Source organism: Heterodontus francisci, chromosome 36, assembly GCF_036365525.1.
Source record: "Heterodontus francisci isolate sHetFra1 chromosome 36, sHetFra1.hap1, whole genome shotgun sequence".
Taxonomy (NCBI): Eukaryota; Metazoa; Chordata; class Chondrichthyes; order Heterodontiformes; family Heterodontidae; genus Heterodontus; species Heterodontus francisci.
Window position 1 is genome coordinate 48053665 of NC_090406.1, and position 19544 is coordinate 48073208.

The window sequence follows — 19544 nt, forward strand, 5'->3', positions numbered from 1 at the left end:
CAACAGATATACTTCATATGTTGTTTTATTGTATTATAGCACCGCACACTCTTTGCCCAGATAAGGCATTCTAGGGCAGAATATCAGAAGGTTGCATTTTATCACTTGGTTTGATTTCACCACTATATATATCATTTGCCTCCTGAGCTGGGAGGCTTATTTAACCTATTAGTATTAATACACTAAGGAAATAAAAATTCCACAGGACACTATAATTTTGTGCAAATACTTTTCCTGAATGGTGCTCTTAACACTGAGGTTGAGGGAAATCACCATCATATGGTGGCACAGTGACACAGTGGTTTGCACCGCAGCCTCACAGCTCCAGCGACCCGGGTTCAGTTCTGGGTACTGCCTGTGTGGAGTCTGCAAGTTCTCCCTGTGACCGCGTGGGTTTCCGCTGGGTGCTCTGGTTTCCTCCTACAGCCAAAGGCTGGTTGATAGGTAAATTGGCCATTGTAAATTGCCCCTAGTGTAGGTAGGAGAATTAAGGGAAGGTGAGGATGTGGTAGGGAATATGGGATTAATGTAGGATTAGTATAAATGGATGGTTGATGGTCGGCACAGACTCGGTGGGCCAAAGGGCCTGTTTCAGTGCTGTATCTCTCTATATTCCAATGATTAGCTCATTTTTAAGATAGCAAGTAGAACACAAAAGATCCCCTGCTGAATCCACCAACAACACAACATCCTGAAATGCTTCAGACAGACACTCAAAGACCACCATTGCAATGCCATCTGACATATCATTAAAGATATTGAGAAAGGAGAGTTAAAGTTGCTTCATCCACCTTTGGAGATGTGGCTTCCAACTTCTCCACTAGGGCCACTTAAGGATGAAAGCCTCACAAAAACAAAATCAATGAAACAAATGTTTTACTCTATCAGCCTTACAAGAATATGTAATCCTGTATAAAGCCACAAAACGGCAAGAACAAAATCTGATTGCTGTCTGGTTACTCCACCCTTCAGAGCATCTGTCATGTGTCACAACAACCCAAAAAAACCATAAAGAGCAACCAATAACAATAGAGTTCTTCTGTAGCATTGTGAGGATGCTTCTTCTTGTGAATAGAAAGCACAACTACACTGATCACTGAAGGTAGGGGCCTCAGATGGGCAGCTCCAACTCAAGCAAGCAATTCTTGGCATGATCACAGAGTTGATTTAAACATTCTGCAACAGTAAGTCCAAAAATTCCCCCCAACCATTTAGCTCATTAAGGCCTCCCACCGGCACAGCATACTCCAGTAGCTTATCCAATCTCCATACAGATGGGTCCTTATTATGGCCTGTTGGGTCATCCATCAACTCAGTATAATGTGCTCCCTACCTCTTGAGGATGCCCTCCAGTTTGTTGGATACTAGTCTTGTGAAATCCTTTAGGTTACCACTGACAACAGACTTTAGCAAGTTTTCTGGGACATTTCTGTTTATTTGTTTATCCTTGCAGATGAACAGAAACCATTAATGCAGCTTCATCTCCCTAATAACCCTCATGGCGAGCTGTATCATAATCTACCTTTAACCAGCTCACAACAGTTCCAAAGACCAGGTTAAACAATACTGAGTCTCCTTCTCAACAGCCAAAATCATCCTTGAGGTCAAAGACATATCCAGACATCTTCTCAACAATGAAATGCCCTTCCATCCTCACCTCCAATGCCAAGCTTATGAACTTCTTTATCTCAAAGACTGGAGACCATTCACAGATACCTTAGCGACCCCTGTTGCTTTCGCCCCTTTTCCCCATCTCCACCATAATATCTCTGCAACATCTCCATCTCTTAAGGGTCACTGACCCGAAACGTTAACTCTGCTTCTCTTTCCACAGATGCTGCCAGACCTGCTGAGTGAATCCAGCATTTCTTGTTTTTATCTCCATCTCTTCCTTCTCCAGTTTCGCAGGTTCATTTCCAGCTCTCTTAATCCCTTCCTCACCTAACCCCAGTACTCACTAACATGGTAAATGGGTCCATTTGCAAAACTGACTTTCCTCCTCCCTTCAAAATATTAAAAAGTTCCATAACACTATTTGAAAAGCATGGACTCCTGGTCACTGTTCCTCATTCAACTGTTACCAGCAAAAAACACACTAACCATTTATTCAATTTGTGTTTGTTTGACCTGTGCTCAACCCAATTACACACTGAATGCACCTCAAAACAAATAATTCACTGTTTTTTTGGTAAAGGAGCCTTTAGGAAAGAGTGACCATAATATGACAGAATTTTACATTAAGTTTGAAAGTGATGTAGTTCAAACAGAAATCTAAATCTAAGCAAAGGAAACTATGAAGATATGAGGGGCAAACTGGCTATGGTGGATTGGGAAACTACGTTAAAATGGTATGACGGCAGACAGACAATGGCTAACATTTAAATAACAAATACTTAGTTTACAACAAAAATACATTTCTTTAATGCACAAAAACCCAGCAAGGAAAGTGTTCCAACAGTGGCTAATGAAAGAAATCAAGGATTGTATGAGATCAAAGGAGGAGGCTTATAAAGTTGCCAAAAAATGGTAAGCCTGAGGATTGGGAGTATTTTAGAATTCTGTAAAGGATCATCAAGAAAAAAAGAGAGGGAAAATAGAATACGAGAGTAAACTAGCGAGAAACATAAAAATGGATTGTAAAAGCTTCGATAAGTATGTAAAAAGGAAATGATTAGCAAAAACAAATGTGGGTCCATTACAAGCGGAGTCAGGAGAATTCATAATGGGGAACAAATACTTCATGTCTGTCTTCATGGAGAAAAATACTAAAAACCTCCGAGAAATAATGCAGAATCAAGGGACTAGTGTAAACGAGGAACTGCAAGATAATATTTTTTAAAAAGCACTAGAGAAATTAATACGACTTAAAGTAGACAGATCCCCTGGACCCGGTGATCTACATCCCACAGTGTTGACAAAAGTGGCTGCAGAGACAGTAGATGTATTGGTGGTCCTCATTCAAAATTCTATAAACTCTGGAATGGCTCCTGCAGATTGGAAGGTGGCAAATGTAATCCCACGATTTAAGAAAGGAGGGAGAGAGAAAATGGGGAACTACAGATCTGTTAGTCTATCAGGTAGGGAAAATGCTAGAATCTATAATAAAGAATATGATAACAGGACATTTAGAAAACAATGGTAGGATTGGGCAGAGTCAAAGTGGATTTATGAAAAGGAAATCATGTTTAACAACCTGTTGGGAGTTTTTTGAGGATGTAACTATCAGAATAGATAAGGGAGAACCAGTGGCTTGTGGAAGAAAGAAAGAAAGAAAGATTTTCAGAAAGCTTTTGATAAGGTCCCACACAAGAGGTTAATAAACAAAATTAGAGCACATGGGATTGGAGGGGAATATACTGGCATGGATTGAGAACTGGTTAACGGACAGAAAACAAGAGAGTAGGAATAAATGGGTCATTTTCAAGTTGGCAGGCTGTCAGTGCTTGGGCCCCAGCTATTCACAATCTATATCATTGATTTGGATGTGGAGATTAAATGTAATATTTCCAAGTTTTCAGATGACACAAAAATAGGTGGAGGCACGAGTTGTGAGGAAGATGCAAAGACGCTTCAAGGTGATTTGGAGAGGCTAAGCAAGTGGGCAAAAATCTGGCAGATAGAATACAATGTGGAGAAATGTGAGATTATCCATTTGGTAGGAGAAACAAAAATACACAGAGTATTTCCTAAATGGTGAGAGGCTGGGAAGTGTTGAACTTCAAATGGACTTGGGTGTGCTTGTCCATGAGTCACTGAAAGCTAACATGCAGGGACAGCAAGCAATTAAGAAGGCAAATGGTATGTTGACCCGTATTACAACAGGATTTGAGAATAGGAGTAAAGATGTCTTACTGTAATTATATAGAGCCTTGGTGAGACTACACCTGGAGTATTGAGTACAGTTTTGGTTTCCTTACCCAAGGAAAGATAAACTTGCCATAGTGGGAGTGCAACAAAGGTTCACCAAACTAATTCCTGGGATGGAGGGATTGTCTTATGAGAAAAGATTAAATAGACTGGGCCGTTATTTTCTGGAGTTTAGAAGAATGAGGTGAGATCTAATTCAAACATTCAAAATTATTACAGGGCTCGACAGGGTAAATGCAGGAAAGATGTTTCCTCTGGCTGGGGAGTCTAGAACCAGGGGACACAGTCTCAGAGTAAGGGGCAGGCCATTTAATACTGAGATGAAGAGGAATTTCTTTACTGAGGGTGGTGAATGTTTGGAATTCTCTGCCCCAGAAGGCTGTGGAGGTTCAGTCGTTGAGTATGTTCAAGACTGAGATTGACAGATTTCTATATATTAAAAACATCAAGGAAACAGGGATAGTACAGGAAAATGGTGTTGAAGTACAAGATCAGCCATGATCTCATTGTATGGTGGAGCAGCCTTGAAGGGCTGAATGGCCCAATCCTGCTATTTTTTATGTTCAAACAGTTCTTGGGATATGGTTGTTACTGGCAAGACCAGCATTTATTGTCAACCCCTGGCTGCCCTCAAGAAGATGGCGGTGAGCCGCCTTCTTGAATTGCTGCCCTCTGCGTAGTGAATGTTTTCTCACTGCACTCTCAGGTAGGGAGTTCCAGGATTTGGACCCAGTAACAATGAAGGAATGGTGATATATGTCCAAGTTATGGTTGCGAAGCACTTTGAGATGTCTGGGTTAAAGCACTAGATAAATACAAATCTTTTATTTGAATAATTTAACATTCAATTTATGGTTTGGAATATACCAACCACTCATCAATCTCTATAGGCACACCAGTATGACATGCTTGGTTATACCAAGGCCAATGCTTGTAATTACAACTCTGCATTCAAAATGTAGCTGGAAGAGCTGCTCTGTTTGTGGCATTGGCTCAAAGCCAGACAGCTCCACAAGCAACATTCGAGTTTCTTTCCTTTTGAAAACACATGCATATTATACACTTATTCAGGTATACCTGGAATGATTAAACACATCCACCACCTTATCTTAGAAAGACAAGAACAGGAATAGGCCATTCAGCTCCTTATCAGATCTGTAATACATATTCAGCTTTACCCCATCAAGCTATACTTTTAATACTTCATTCAATTTCATCCCACAACTACTTCTTTCTAAACTGTAGAACATAGGCTTCACATCACATTGGAATCAATCTTGTTACTTTCCCCTGTAGCCTCCCGAATGCATGTCGTGATCAGAACTGAACAAACACAGCATTCCTAAGTACAATCTGACTAGTGCAATACAAAGCCTCAGCACAGCACTTGTACTCTACTCTTCCCTGTCAGCATTCTTGGTTCGAAAAAAAATTATTTCCACATTATCTAGATATAGAAGACCATTTCTTGCACATTTTCAAAAGATAAACTAAAATACACTGCAGTTGTGAGGCTATTTTACTACAGGATGAAGCACAGAATCTTGACTGACACTTCAGTACAGTAATGAGGGAGTGCTGCTTTGCTAAACACCTTAGGTGGACATAAAAGATCTCAATGCATAATTGTTGACTAGGCCACAGAAGTCTCGGAAAAGAGCCATGGAATCTTAGACATCTCATTTGAAAGACCCCATCTCTGAATGTAGCGCCCCCTCATGACCGCACTGTCAATTTAGATTTTACACTCAAGTCTGTAGTGGGAATGAGTTCTGTGACTTAGTCAACATTTATCTTTCAACCAACAGATTAGATTAAACTAACTTCTTATTGAGTTCTGATGAAAGGTCATCGACCTGAAAGGCTGTGCACTCTGTTTCTCTCTCCAGATGCTACCTGACTATCTCCAGATTTTCTGCTTTTATTTCAGACTTCCAGCATCTGCAGTGGGGTTGGTTGGCTGGCATCCTTCCACCTACAAAAGATGATGGACACGCAGCAAACAATCCATTTAGCTGGGGTGTCTTCTCTTGGTGCACCTTTTTTGATGGCTGTGAAGGCCAATCCTTGAGAGGCAGGTTCTGTCACAAGTGCTGCACATGAAGCTGCCAAGTGACGCTGTGAGTGGTTGTATTTGACATTGGCGCCTGTTGCCAAGCTGCTGTAGCAACTGGTCATCCTGGTAGTGCATGCCAGTTCACAGGATATGTCGCTAATTCCCTCTTTTGCCAGCTAGTAACTCCCAAGAGCGATAGTCGATATTTAGGGCCTTCAGGTCACGCTTGCAAGCATTCTTTGAGCAGAGCTTTGGGTGTTCCACTGGTTGTCTGGCCCTGACTACCTCACCATACAGAAGGTTTTTGGGTATGTGACCCTCTTCCAGCCTGCGGATGTGCCCGATCCACTGAAGATGTCTCTGTTTGATTAGTGCCGACACGCTTGGGAGCTCTGCCTTTGAGAGGAGGAACTTTCATACCTTCACTCTGCTGCTAAGAGTGTGGTCGGTGTCGCACTCTGCGCTATGGCAGGTGTGGGTGTAAAGAACACTGGGCAGATCGCGCGCCTGATGACGACTAGGTCTAGTTGGTACCAATGACCAGACCTTGAGAGACGCCATGATACCTTGTGGCGATGTCTGCCCTGGAAGAAGGTGCTTGTGATGCAGAGTTCATTCAGGGCACAAAGCTCAAGGCGGCGTTGTCGGTTATCACTGATCTTGCCCAACCCTTGATGACCAAGGCATGTTGGCCATGAATCACTGTCTGCCCCGACAGGTGTGTTGAAGTCACCCAGTAGTTTGCTTCTATTTAGATGTAGATGTTCTTGGGATGTTCAAAAGTGCTTTGTGCACAATGGGTCGTTTTGAAATACCGTGTGCTGTTTTCATAGGGAAGTGCAGCAACTGATGTGTATACAGCAATTTTCAACAACAGTGAGATAAACTAGCAGTATTTCCCAGAACTCTGAATAGTGGCATGGAATCTGACAGACATTTGAAAGAACCCATCTCTGAATGTACTCACAACTGCACTATCAATTTAGATTTTATGCTCAAATATGCAGTGGGACCTGACGATATAAGGCACAAAATAATAAATGCAAGTTCTTCCAAATGATAAGTAATGCTTCGCTTTTGCCTACAGACCACTCTTCTAAACCACAGAATTGTTACAGTGTAGGAGGAGGCCATTCAGCCCATCATGTCTGCACCAGCTCTCCGAATGAGCAACTCACCTAGTGCCACTCCCTTGCCTTCTCCCTGTAACCCTGCACATTCTTTCTTTTCATATAAGTCTAATTCCCTTTTGAATGCTTCAATTGAACCTGCCTCCACCACACTCGCAGACAGCACATTCCAGACCTTAACTGCACGCTGCGTGAAAAATATTCATGTCACTTTTGCTTCTTTTACGAATTACTTTAAATCTGTGCCCTCTCGTTCTCGATCCTTTCACGAGTGGGAACAATTTCTCCCTATCTACTCTGTCCAAACCCCTCATGATTTTGAATACCTCTATCAAATCTCCTCTTAGCCTTCTCTTCTCCAAGGAAAACAGTCCTAACTTCTCCAACTTATCTTCATAACTGAAGTTCATAATCCCTGGAATAATTCTCGAATCTTTTCTGCACCCTCTCTAATGCCTTCACATCCTTCCAAAAATGTGATGCCCAGAACTGGACGCAATACTACAGGCCGAACTAGCGTCTCATACACTTTCAACATAATCTCCTTGCTCCTGTACTCTATGTCCCTATTAATAAAGACCAGGATACTGTATGCTTTATTAACTGCTCTCTCAACCTGTCCTGCCACCTTCAATGACTTATGCACATGTACATTAGGGTCCCTCTGCTCCTGCACCTACTTTAGAATTGTACCCTTTATTTTATATTGTCTCTCCATGTTCTTGCTACCAAAATGTATCACTTCATATTTCTCTGCACTGAACTTCATCTGCCACCTGTCTGCCCATTCCACCAACTTGTCTATGTTCTTTTGCAGTTCTACACTATCTTCCCCACAGTTCACAATGCTTCTAAGTTTCGTATGATCCGCAAACTTTGAAATTGTGCGCTGTGCTCCCAAGGTCTAGGTCATTAATATATATTAGGAAAAGGGTCCTACCACTGACCCCTGGGGAACTCCAGAACAAACCTTTTTCAAGCCCGAAAAACTTCCATTAACCACTACTCTTTGTTTTCTATCACTCAGCCAATTCCGTATCCATGTTACTATTTCCTGTTTATTCCATGAGCTATAACTTTGCTCACAAGTCTGTTGTCTGACACTATCAGATGTCTTTTGGAAGTCCCTGTGCAACAGCATCAACCCTCTCCGTTACCTGTTCAAAAACAGTCTGGTGAGTGTAAAGCAAAGCTTTTCCACATATTGAGGAATCTCTGTGCTATCTGGAAAACCTAAACATGTTCCTATTTGCTGTGTAACAGACAGTATAGGTAAGGCAGGCTGGGTAAGATAGTAATTGCAAGTGTAGTTAGCATTTGAATTGGTAAAGTTTAGGTTGAACCTACAGGAACTGGGCAGTGTCTCAAGTTGTCTACACCCTTATATTCTTGATAGAGGGTCACATTTTGCAAAGCTCAAAATCAGATAAGATTGCAGATAGGCATGAGGCAGGATCATACTTGGAAAAAAATTCTTGATTAAAATTAAATCGAAATTAGATTTCATTGATCCATACACCGTTATACAAAACAAGGACGTATAAAGTGGGTGAGTTAATCAATGTTTTAACAGAGGGAAGTTCTGCATTGGACAAATTTTCCAATTAACCAGTTTGAATGGGTAATAACTCCACACTTGGGCATACATGGACTCTCAGACCTGATTACAACCCCTGGCCTGATGTTTTCGCCTATCACCTTGGCGTTATTTACACCCAATACCCCTTCCCCGTTTCAGGATCATTTACCGCCCCCCAACCCCCACTGGCAAGTTTCAGTTTCCGCATGCGCAAATGCCTCCGAAAGCGGGATTCCACGCATGTGCAGAGCCGAAATGAGCATCACACATGCGCAGTGTCGACTGGAAAACCTGTACACATGCGTAGTTTGGCCGGCGGACCAAATCTGGCCAAAGAGACGCGCAAGGAAAGGGCCCGTGTATTTCTGCACAATCAAAAAAATCACATTTGCTAGCGGAAGGTTGGTTGTGAAGAGGTATGTTTCGGCACTCACCTTCAGGAGGTACCGGCATATCCATCGCGGCGTGTTTTTCACTCCGCACTTCCAGATATAATGGTTAAACCTGCATGTCACAATTGCAGCGCTCGGCCACCGACCACAGGCGACTCCAACCGGAAGGAAAACTGATTGACGGCAAAGAATTCGCGACAGGGGGGCGTGTGTACATTGCACATGCGCATTATTGCTGATGTGTCCTCGGCGGCCGCCATTATTGTGTGGGGCTTTTGATTCAACTGACCCTACAACAGCCTAATTTGGACAAGAATAATGAAGCTAATGGTGTATTAAGTTGAATGTATCATCGCGAGCCATGGAATTTCACGAGGATGATGCTAGATCTATAGTTCTGAAGAAGGGACTTGAGATGCATCGTATGAACGGCACAGAAACAGGCCAATATAAAAGCAAAATACTGCGGCTGCTGGAAAACAGAAAGGGAACAGAAACAGGCCATTTGGCCCAATAGGTTTATGCCAGCGTTTATGGTCTACGAGCCCAATTCCTGATTAGATTTATTCGTGACTAACTCATATTTGTGGCCAGCAGTTTTAGTCTCTCGCAAATGTATTAATATCTCCGTTCAGTCCATCAAAACCCTTCATAATCTTAAAGGTTACTCGTTTTTTTTTGAAAGAAAAGAGCCTGAACCTTTTCAATAAGCATAACCTCTTAGTTCTGGTATCATCCTAGTAAATTTTCTTTGCAACTTCTTCAGTGCCTGTATATCCTTCTGGACACCAGAACTCTTCAAGACCTAAACCAAGCATGGTTTAACCCATGTTCAATACAAGTTTAACATAATCTTAAGAGCAAAATACTGTGGATGCCGGAACTCTGAAATGAGAACAGAAAGTGCCAGAAATACTCAGCAGGTCTGGCAGCATCTGTATAGAGAGAAACAAAGTTAACATTTCAGGTCTGTGACCTTTCATCAGCACTTTCCAGCACTTGCTGTTCTCATTTAACATTTTCTGCTTTCACTTACATCCCTCCAGAAGTGAACTCCAGTGTATTGTTTGTTATTTTTTTATGGCCTGATTATCCTGCATTGCTACTTTTAGTGATTTGTGTATCTGTACCCACCAATCTCTCCAGTCCTCTGCTCCATTTAGACACTTATTTTCAAAGAGTATATGGTCTCCTAATTCTTCCTACCGATATGTACCACCTCATTTCCACTAGACCAGAGGAAATGTAATTGAGTTTTTCTCAATTAAAGGGTTTTGATAGTAATGAGGGAAATACTAAGTGCTGAGGGAACATCAATTTAGATGGTCACAAACAGAGTGAGAAGAGACGCTAGGAGAAAGTCTTTTAGATGGAGAAGCGTTGCAGCGTGGAATGCTTGATTGATGCAAAGAGTATTGTATCCTTTTAAGAGAAAATATTTGAAGCAGATAAAGATAGCAGGCAGTGGGATTACTTTTGGATTGCTGTAACAAAGAGGTGGCTGAATGGCCTTTTGCATTGTAATCTTCTCTGGTTCTATCTTTAAAGTGATACTTGAGAGAAGACTCTCAAAGAATGTAATGCCTAGGAAGACAATTGTGGCCCCTGTACAAGGATGACTTGCAAATTTGTGAAGTGTTGCTAAGGAAGATAAAATGGATCAAGAATGATTTAGAGAGATATTGTGAAGTTTGACTAATACCTTTGGGGCAGGGAGAAACTTTGCAGAACCTTTTCAATAATTGTCTGTGATGGAGCAGATTATTATCTGCGAGAAAAAAAGACTGGATATGTAGCGCACCTTACACAACCTCAGAATGTCCCAAACCCCTTTCTAGCTTAATGAAGTGTTGTAATGTCGCAAATGTGGCAGTAAGTGTGAGTGTGCACTGCAAGGTCCTATAAACTGCATTGTAGTAATGATCAGGGAATCTGTTTGAGAGTTGCTGGTTGAGGGATAAAAATTGTCCAGAACACTGGGGAAAACTCCCCTGCTCTTCTTCAAAATAGTGCCATGGAATTGTATGTTATCTCTTAAATATCTAAAAGAGTCGAATTATGTCCCGTGTCTGCCCCTCTGCAGTGAATCGAAACCCAATGCATAAAATCTATCTCCATTGCTTGATATCCTTAAAAAGAAAGAACTTGCATTATATAGAGCCTTTTATGACCTCAGGTTGTCTCAAAGCACTTTACAGCCTATTAAGAACTTTTTGAAGTATAATCACTGTTGTAATGTAGGAAACACGGCAACCTATTTGCACACAGCAAGTTCTCAACAGAATAATCAGGTAAATTACCATATACTGTCTTTTTATGATGTGGTTGAGGGATAAATATTGGTCAGGATACCAGGGAGAACTCCCTGCTGGTCTTCAAATAGTGCCATGGGATCTTTTACTTCCAACTGAGAGGACAGACAGAGCCTTGATTTAACATCTCATTGAAAATACAGTACCTCCGACAGTGCAGTACTCCCTCAGTACTGCAATGGAGTGTCAGTCTAAATGATATCCTGGAGTGAAACTTGAACCCGCACCTTCTGACTCAGAGTGCTACCAACTGAGCCACAGCAGAAATCTCCAAGAGACTTAACACACAAAATCAGTGTAGAGTAGCAATAAACAAAGGTGAATTGAATGCTTAGTTCTATTGCCAGGTCAGTTAAGTATAAATTGGAAGATTAAATAGGGTATATGGCACAGAAACAGGCCATTTGTCTCAACCAGTTCATGCTGGTGTTAATCCTCCACTCAAGCCTTCTTCCATCTTTCCTCATCTAAATCTATCATAGTAACCCTCTATTCCCTTTTCCGTCATTTGCTTGTCTAGCTTCCCCTCAAATGCATCTATGCTGTTCGCTTCTACCGCGCCCTGTGGTTGCGAGTTCCACTTTCTCACCACTCTTTGGGAAAAGACATTTCTTCTGAATTCCCTATTGGATTTCTTGGTGATTATCTTATATTGATGGCCTCTGGTTTTGTTCTTCCCTACAAGTGGAAACATTCTCTCTGTATCCACTCTTTAAAAACTTTCATAATTTTAAAGACCTCTATTAAGTCACCCCTCAGCCTTTTTTCAAGAGAAAAGAGACCCAGCCTGTTCATCCTTTTCTGATATGTATACGCACACATTTCTGGTATCATCCTTGTAAATCTTCTCTGCACCCCCTCCAGTGCCTCGATATCCTTTTTATAATATGGCGACTAGAATTGCACACAGTACTCTTCAATTCTATCCCTCTAGAGATAAAGCCTAGTACAAGCTGTTGTAAAAATTACTGTATTCACTTTTGGTTCCAGAGTCATAAAGGAAATGTTCAGGTCATGGAGGAGGGGGAGTGGAGATAAAGGGCAGAAGACTGATTCCTTCATTAAAATATTGAGTTACAGTGGAATACAGGAGATTTTCCAGTCCTCACTGGATACAGGTGTGGTGCCGGAGGATTGGAGAACTGCTAACGTTGTACCTCCATTTAAAAGGGAGTGAAGGATAGACTGAATAATTACAGGCCAGTCAGTTTAACCTTAGTGGGCAAATTATTGGAATCCATTTTGAGAGACAGGATAAACTGTCACTTCGAAAGTCACAGGTTAATCAAGGATAGTCAGCATGGATTTGTTAAGAGAAGATCTTGTTTGACCAACTTGATTGAATTTTTTGAAGAAGTAACAAGGAAGATATATGAGGGTAGTGCCGTTGATGTGGTCTACATGGATATTAGCAAGGCTTTTGACAAGATCCCATGTGGCAGACTGGTTAAAAAAATAAAATCCCATGGGATCCAGGGAAATGCAGCAAGGTGGAGACAAAATTGGCTCAGTGGCAGGAAACAAAGGGTGATTGTTGATGGGTGTTTCCAGTGGTGTTCTGCAGGGCTCAGTACTGGGTCCCCTGCTTTTTGTGGTATAAACGATTTGGACGTAAATATAGGGGGCACGATCAAGAAGTTTGCAGATGACACAAAGATTGGCCGTGTGGTAGTTAGCGAGGAGGATAGCTATAGGTTGCAGGAAGATATTGATGGTCTGCTCAGATGGGGGCAGAAAAGTGGCAAATGGAATTCAACTTGGAGAAGTGTGAGGTGATGTATTTGGGGAGGTCAAACAAGGCAAAGGAATACACGATTAACGGGAAAATACTAAGAAGTGTAGAGGAAATGAAGGACCTTGGAGTTAATGTCCACAGATCCCTGAAGGTAGCAGGACAGGTCGATAAGGTAGTTAAGAAGGCATATGGAATCATTGGTTAGGCCACAACTTGAGTACTGTGTGCAGTTCTGGTCACCTCATTACAGAAAGGATGTAATTGCACTAGAGAGGGTACAGAGGAGATTTACGAAGATCTTGCCAGGACTGGAAATATGAAGAAAGGTTGGGATAGGATGGGGTTGTTCTCCTTGGAACAGAGAAGGTTGAAGGGAGATCTGATTGAAATGTACAAAATTTTGAGGCGTCTGGATAGAGTGGAGGTGAAAGGTCTATTCACCTTAGCAGTGATGAGGGGACAAAGATTTAAAGTGATTGATAGAAAAATTAGAGGGGAGATGAGGAAAAACTTTTTCACCCAGAGGGTGGTGGGGGTCTGGAACTCACTGCTTGAAAGGGTAGTTGAGGCAGAGACCCTCAACTCATTCAAAAGGAGTCTGGATATGCACCTCATGTGCCGTAATCTGCAGGGCTACGGACCAAATGCTGGAAGGTGGGATTAGAATAGGTGGATGGTTTTTCGGCCGGCACAGAAATGATGGGCCAAGTGGCCTCATTCTGTGCCTTAAACTTTCTATGTTTCTATTACTGAGAGAAGTAGTGGTGAAAGGTTGTTTTCAGACTGGAGGGAAGTGTGCAGTGGTGTTTCCCAGTGGTCAGTATAAGGACCACTGCTCTTTTTGATGTACATTACTGACCTGGAGTTGGGTATATAGGGCATAAAGTCAAAGTTTGCAGATGGTATGAAACTCAGAAATATAGTAAGCAATGAGGCAGATCGTAAGACTTCAGGAGGACATGGGTAGTCATATGACAGATGAAATTTAATGGAGGAGCGTGAAGTGATTCATCTTGGTAGAATAAATTAGGAGAAGCAATATAAACTAAATGGCACAATTTTAAAGGGGGTGTAGGAACAGAGATCTGGGAGTGTACGTAACACAAATCTTTGAAGCTGGCATGAAAAGTTGATAAAGCTGTTAAAAAGGTATATGTGATCCTTTTATTTATAAATAGGGGCAGAGAGTACAAAAGCAAGGAAGTTACACTAAACCTTTATAAAACTGGTTAAGCCTAAATTGGAGTATTATGGCCAACTCTGGGCACTACACTTTAGGAAGAATGTCAAGGCTTTTTTGAAGATGCAGAGGAAATTTACTGGAATGGTACCAGGGATGAAAGACTTCAGTTACGTGGAGAGACTAGAGAAGATGGGGTTCGTCTCCTTGAAACAGAGAAGGTTAAGGGAAGTTTGATAGAGGTGTTCAAAATCACAAAGAGTTTTGACAGAGTAAATAAAAAGAAACTCTTTCCAGTGGCAGAAGAGTCAGTAACCAGAGTCACAGAATTAAGTTAATTGGTAAAAGAAGTAAAGGCAACATGAGGGAATTTTACTTAGTGAGTTGTTGTGATCTGGAATGTACTGCCAGAAAAGGTAGTGGAAGCAGATTCAATACTTGTCAAAAGGGAGTTGGATAAATACTTGAAGGAGAAACGTTTGGAGGACTATGGGGATAGTGCTTTTTCAATGAGATGCACAGGCATGATGGGCCAAATGGCCTCCTTCTGTGCTGTCTGATTCTAAGTAGACAAGCTATTACATGCCATAGAGAGGGCTGAACCAGAACATTAATCAATTTACTCTAAAACAAAAGGCATATGTTAAAACTGGCGAAATCAAAATTTTGAACAAATGTCAGAAAGCCCTTTTTCATACAGAGCAATTATCACTTGGATTGGTCTTCTCGGCAGAGTAAGGGGCAGAAACCTTTAATTCACGTGATGATGAGGAAGGTAAATAAGAACATCGGAATAGAATTAGGCCATTCAGCCCCTTGAGCCTGTTCTGCCATTTAATTAGATCGTTGCTAATTCGTACCTCAACTCTATTTGCTTGCCTTTCATATCTCTCTTACTCAGTAAAAATCATTCAATCCCAATCATGAAAATTTCAATTGCCCCAGAATTCACAGCCTTTGGGGAAAGACAGTTCCACATTTCCGCTACCCCTTTGGATGCAAAAGTGCTTCCTGATTTCTTCCCTGAATGGTCTCGCTCATTTTCAAATTGTGCTTCCTTGCTCTGCATTTCCCCATAAGAGGAAATGGATTCTCCACATCAGGTGTTGTGGACAGTGCTATCAAGCATCATTTAGGCAGCAATAACCTGCTTACCAATGCTCAGTTTGGGTTCCACCGGGGCCACTCAGCTCCTGACCTCACTATAGCCTTGGTCCAAACATGGACAAAAGAGCTGAATTCTATAGGTGAAGTGAGAGTACCTGCCCTTAACATCAAGGCAGCATTTGATCAAATGTGGCATCAAGAATTCTTAGCAAAATTGGAGTCAATGCGAACCTGGCGGAAAACTCTCCACTGGGTGGAGTCATACCTAGTGCAAAGAAAGATGGTTGTGGTTGTTGGAGGCCAAACATCTCAGCCCCAGGACATTGTTGCAGGAGTTCGTCAGGGTAGTGTCCTGGGCCCAACCATCTTCAGTTTCTTCATCGATGACCTTCCCTCCATCTAAAGGTCAGAAGTGGGGATGTTCGCTGATTGCACAGTGTTCAGTACCATTCACAACTCATCAGATACTGAAGCAGTCCATGTCCTAACGCAGCAAGACTTGGACAGCATTCAGGCTTGGTCTGTTAAGTGGCAAGAAACATTTGTGCCACATAAGTGCCAGGCAATGACCATCTCTAACAAGAGAGAATCTAAGCACCTCCCCTTGACATTCAATAGCATTACCATCATTGAATCCCCGCTGTCAACTTCCTGGGGATTACCATTGACCAGAAACATAACTGGACCTTTAGGGGGAATCCTTTAGGGGGAAGCAATCATAACATGGTAGAATTTCAAATTCAGTTTGAGGGTGAGCAACTTGGGTCTCAAACCAGTGTCTTCAACTTAAACAAGGGCAATTACAGAGGTATGAAGGAAGAGTTGTCTAAAGCGGGCTGGGAAAATAGACTACAGGGGACATCAGTAGATGAGCAGTGGCAGACTTTTAAGCAGATATTTCATAACACAGCAAACATTTATTCCAGTCAGAAGGAAGGACTCGATGAGAACGATGAACCACCCGTGGATAAAAAGGAAGTTAAGGAGAGTATCAAATCAAAAACAAAGGCATACAATACGGTGAAAATGAGTGATAGGCCAGAGGATTGGGAAGTTTTTAGAAACCAGCAGTGGATGACTAAAAAACTAATAAAGAAGGAGAAAATTGATTATGAGTGTAAATTGGCGAGAAATCTAAAAACAAACAGTAAGAGCTTCTACGAGTATATTAAAAGGAAGAGAGTAGCTAAAGTAAGTGTGGGACCCTTAGAGGATGAGAATGGGGAATTAATTTCAGTGACTGCAGCTTGGATAGCAACGGAGGTGCGTGAACGGGCTTACAGCTGTGAAGTCAATTTCAGCGTAAGTTTAAAAGTGAATTCCCTTTTGTTTTCGGAGGACCAGGGGACTGCTGGGTAAGGAAAAAGGTATATATTTGTGTGGTTTAGAATCTCTTTCTTTTAGTTTCGGTGACTGCAGCTTGGATAGCAACGGAGGTGCGTGAACGGGCTTACAGCTACGAAGTCAATTTCAGCGTAAGTTTAAAAGTGAATTCCCTTTTGTTTTCGGAGGACCAGGGGACTGCTGGGTAAGGAAAAAGGTATATATTTGTGTGGTTTAGAATCTCTTTCTTTTAGTTTCGGTGACTGCAGCTTGGATAGCAACGGAGGTGCGTGAACGGGCTTACAGCTGTGAAGTCAATTTCAAGCGTAAGTTTAAAAGTGAATTCCCTTTTGTTTTCGGAGGACCAGGGGACTGCTGGGTAAGGAAAAAGGTATATATTTGTGTGGTGGCTGTACCCGAGACACTACACGTGTAGTGTCTCCCACCCACCCTCCTCCTCTAACCAAAAAAAAAGGACTCTGGTGTGTTGATAAGGTAAGCTTTTTATTTAGGAAGTTCTGTCCGTTGGATTGCTAACCTAACAAGTTTTGACTTTTTGTTTTTTTTTTTGTTTTTCAGTAGATTTGTTGGGAATTTGGAATAGTGGGAATGGAGGTTAAGGCAGTTGTATGTTCCTCCTGCAGAATGTGGGAGGTAAGGGTCGCCAAGAGTGTCCCTGCTGACTGCATCTGTGGGAAGTGCACCCAACTCCAGCTCCTCGAGAACCGCGTTAGGGAACTGGAGCTGGAGCTCGATGAACTTCGGATCATTCGGGAGGCGGAGGAGGTTATTGAGAGGAGTTATGGGGAGGTAGTCACACCTCAGGTAAAAGAAGTAGGTAGATGGGTTACCGTCAGGGGAAGGAGAGGGAACCAGCAGGCAGTGCAGGGATCCCCTGTGGCCGTTTCCCTCAACAACAGGTATACCGTTTTGGATACTGTTGCGGGGGACGACTTACCAGGGGTAAGCAATGGGGTACAGATATCTGGCACAGAGTCTGTCCCTGTTGCTCAGAAGGGAAGGGGGAAGAGGAGCAGAACATTAGTCATTGGGGACTCCATAGTTAGGGGAACAGATAGGAGGTTCTGTGGGAACGAGAGAGACTCACGGTTGGTATGTTGCCTCCCAGGTGCCAGGGTTCGTGATGTCTCGGATCGTGTTTTTGGGATCCTTAATGGGGAGGGGGAGCAGCCCCAAGTCGTGGTCCACATAGGCACCAACGACATAGGTAGGAAGAGAGATGGGGATTTAAGACAGAAATTTAGGGAGCTAGGGTGGAAGCTTAGAGCGAGAACAAACAGAGTTGTTATCTCTGGGTTGTTGCCCGTGCCACGTGATAGCGAAGCGAGGAATAGGGAGAGAGAGGAGTTGAACACGTGGCTGCAGGGATGGTGCAGGAGGGAGGGTTTTGGTTTCCTGGATAATTGGGGATCTTTCTGGGGTAGGTGGGACCTCTACAAACAGGATGGTCTTCACCTGAACCAGAGGGGTACCAATATCCTGGGGGGGAGGTTTGCTAGTGCTCTTCGGGGGGGTTTAAACTAATTCAGCAGGGGAATGGGAACCTAAATTGTAGTGCCAGTGTACAGGATGTTGAGAGTAGTCAGGTCAGGGATATGGTTACAAGGACGCAAGAGGGCACTGGCAAGCAAGAACCTGGTTTAAAGTGTGTCTATTTCAACGCCAGGAGCATCCGGAATAAGGTGGGTGAGCTTGCAGCATGGGTTGGTACCTGGGATCTCGATGTAGTGGCCATTTCGGAGACATGGGTAGAGCAGGGGCAGGAATGGATGTTGCAGATTCCGGGATTTAGATGTTTCAGTAAGAACAGAGAAGATGGTAAAAGAGGGGGGGGTGTGGCATTGTTAATCAAGGAGAGTATTACAGCGACAGAAAGGACGTTTGAGGACTCGTCTACTGAGGTAGTATGGGCTGAGGTTAGAAACAGGAGAGGTGAGGTTACCCTGTTGGGAGTCTTTTATAGACCTCCGAATAGTTCCAGAGATGTAGAGGAAAGGATAGCGAAGATGATTCTCGACAGGGGTGAGAGTAACAGGGTAGTTGTTATGGGGGACTTTAACTTTCCAAATATCGACTGGAAATACTATAGTTCGAGTACTTTAGATGGGTCAGTTTTTGTCCAGTGTGTGCAGGAGGGTTTTCTGACACAGTATGTAGACAGGCCAACCAGGGGCGATGCCACATTGGATTTGGTACTGGGAAATGAACCCGGCCAGGTGTTAGATTTAGATGTAGGTGAGCACTTTGGTGATAGTGATCACAATTCGGTTAGGTTTACCTTAGCGATGGGCAGGGACAGGTATATACCGCAGGGCAAGAATTATAACTGGGGGAAAGGAAATTATGATGCGATTAGGCAAGATTTAGGATGCGTAGGATGGGGAAGGAAACTGCAGGGGATGGGAACAATCGAAATGTGGAGCTTATTCAAGGAGCAGCTACTGCGTGTCCTTGATAAGTATGTACCTGTGAGGCAGGGAGGAAGTTGTCGTGCGAGGGAGCCGTGGTTTACGAAAGAAGTTGAAGCGCTTGTCAAGAGGAAGAAGGCGGCTTATGTTAGGATGAGACGTGAAGGCTCAGTTAGGGCGCTTGAGAGCTACAAGCTAGCCAGGAAGGATCTAAAGGGAGAGCTAAGAAGAGCAAGGAGAGGACACGAGAAGTCATTGGTGGATCGGATCAGGGAAAACCCTAAGGCTTTCTATAGGTATATCAGGAATAAAAGAATGACTAGAGTTAGATTAGGGCCAATCAAGGATAGCAGTGGGAAGTTGTGTGTGGAATCAGAGGAGATAGGGGAAGTGTTAAATGAATATTTTGCGTCAGTATTTACAGTAGAGAAAGA

The 19544-nt window shown here is 42.7% G+C and overlaps 1 protein-coding gene across 2 annotated transcripts in view; it reads right to left on the reverse strand.

Annotated features, from left to right (window-relative positions):
* cherp (calcium homeostasis endoplasmic reticulum protein) overlaps window positions 1–9196 on the reverse strand; it is an 81211-nt gene extending 72015 nt beyond the window's left edge. For both annotated transcript variants that reach the window (XM_068016643.1, XM_068016642.1), the window contains exon 1: window positions 9067–9196. In XM_068016643.1, coding sequence (XP_067872744.1) covers window positions 9067–9091 — 25 coding nt within the window. In that variant the 5' untranslated portion in view covers window positions 9092–9196. The remainder of the gene's footprint in view (window positions 1–9066) is intronic.
* Window positions 9197–19544: the final 10348 nt, after the last annotated feature.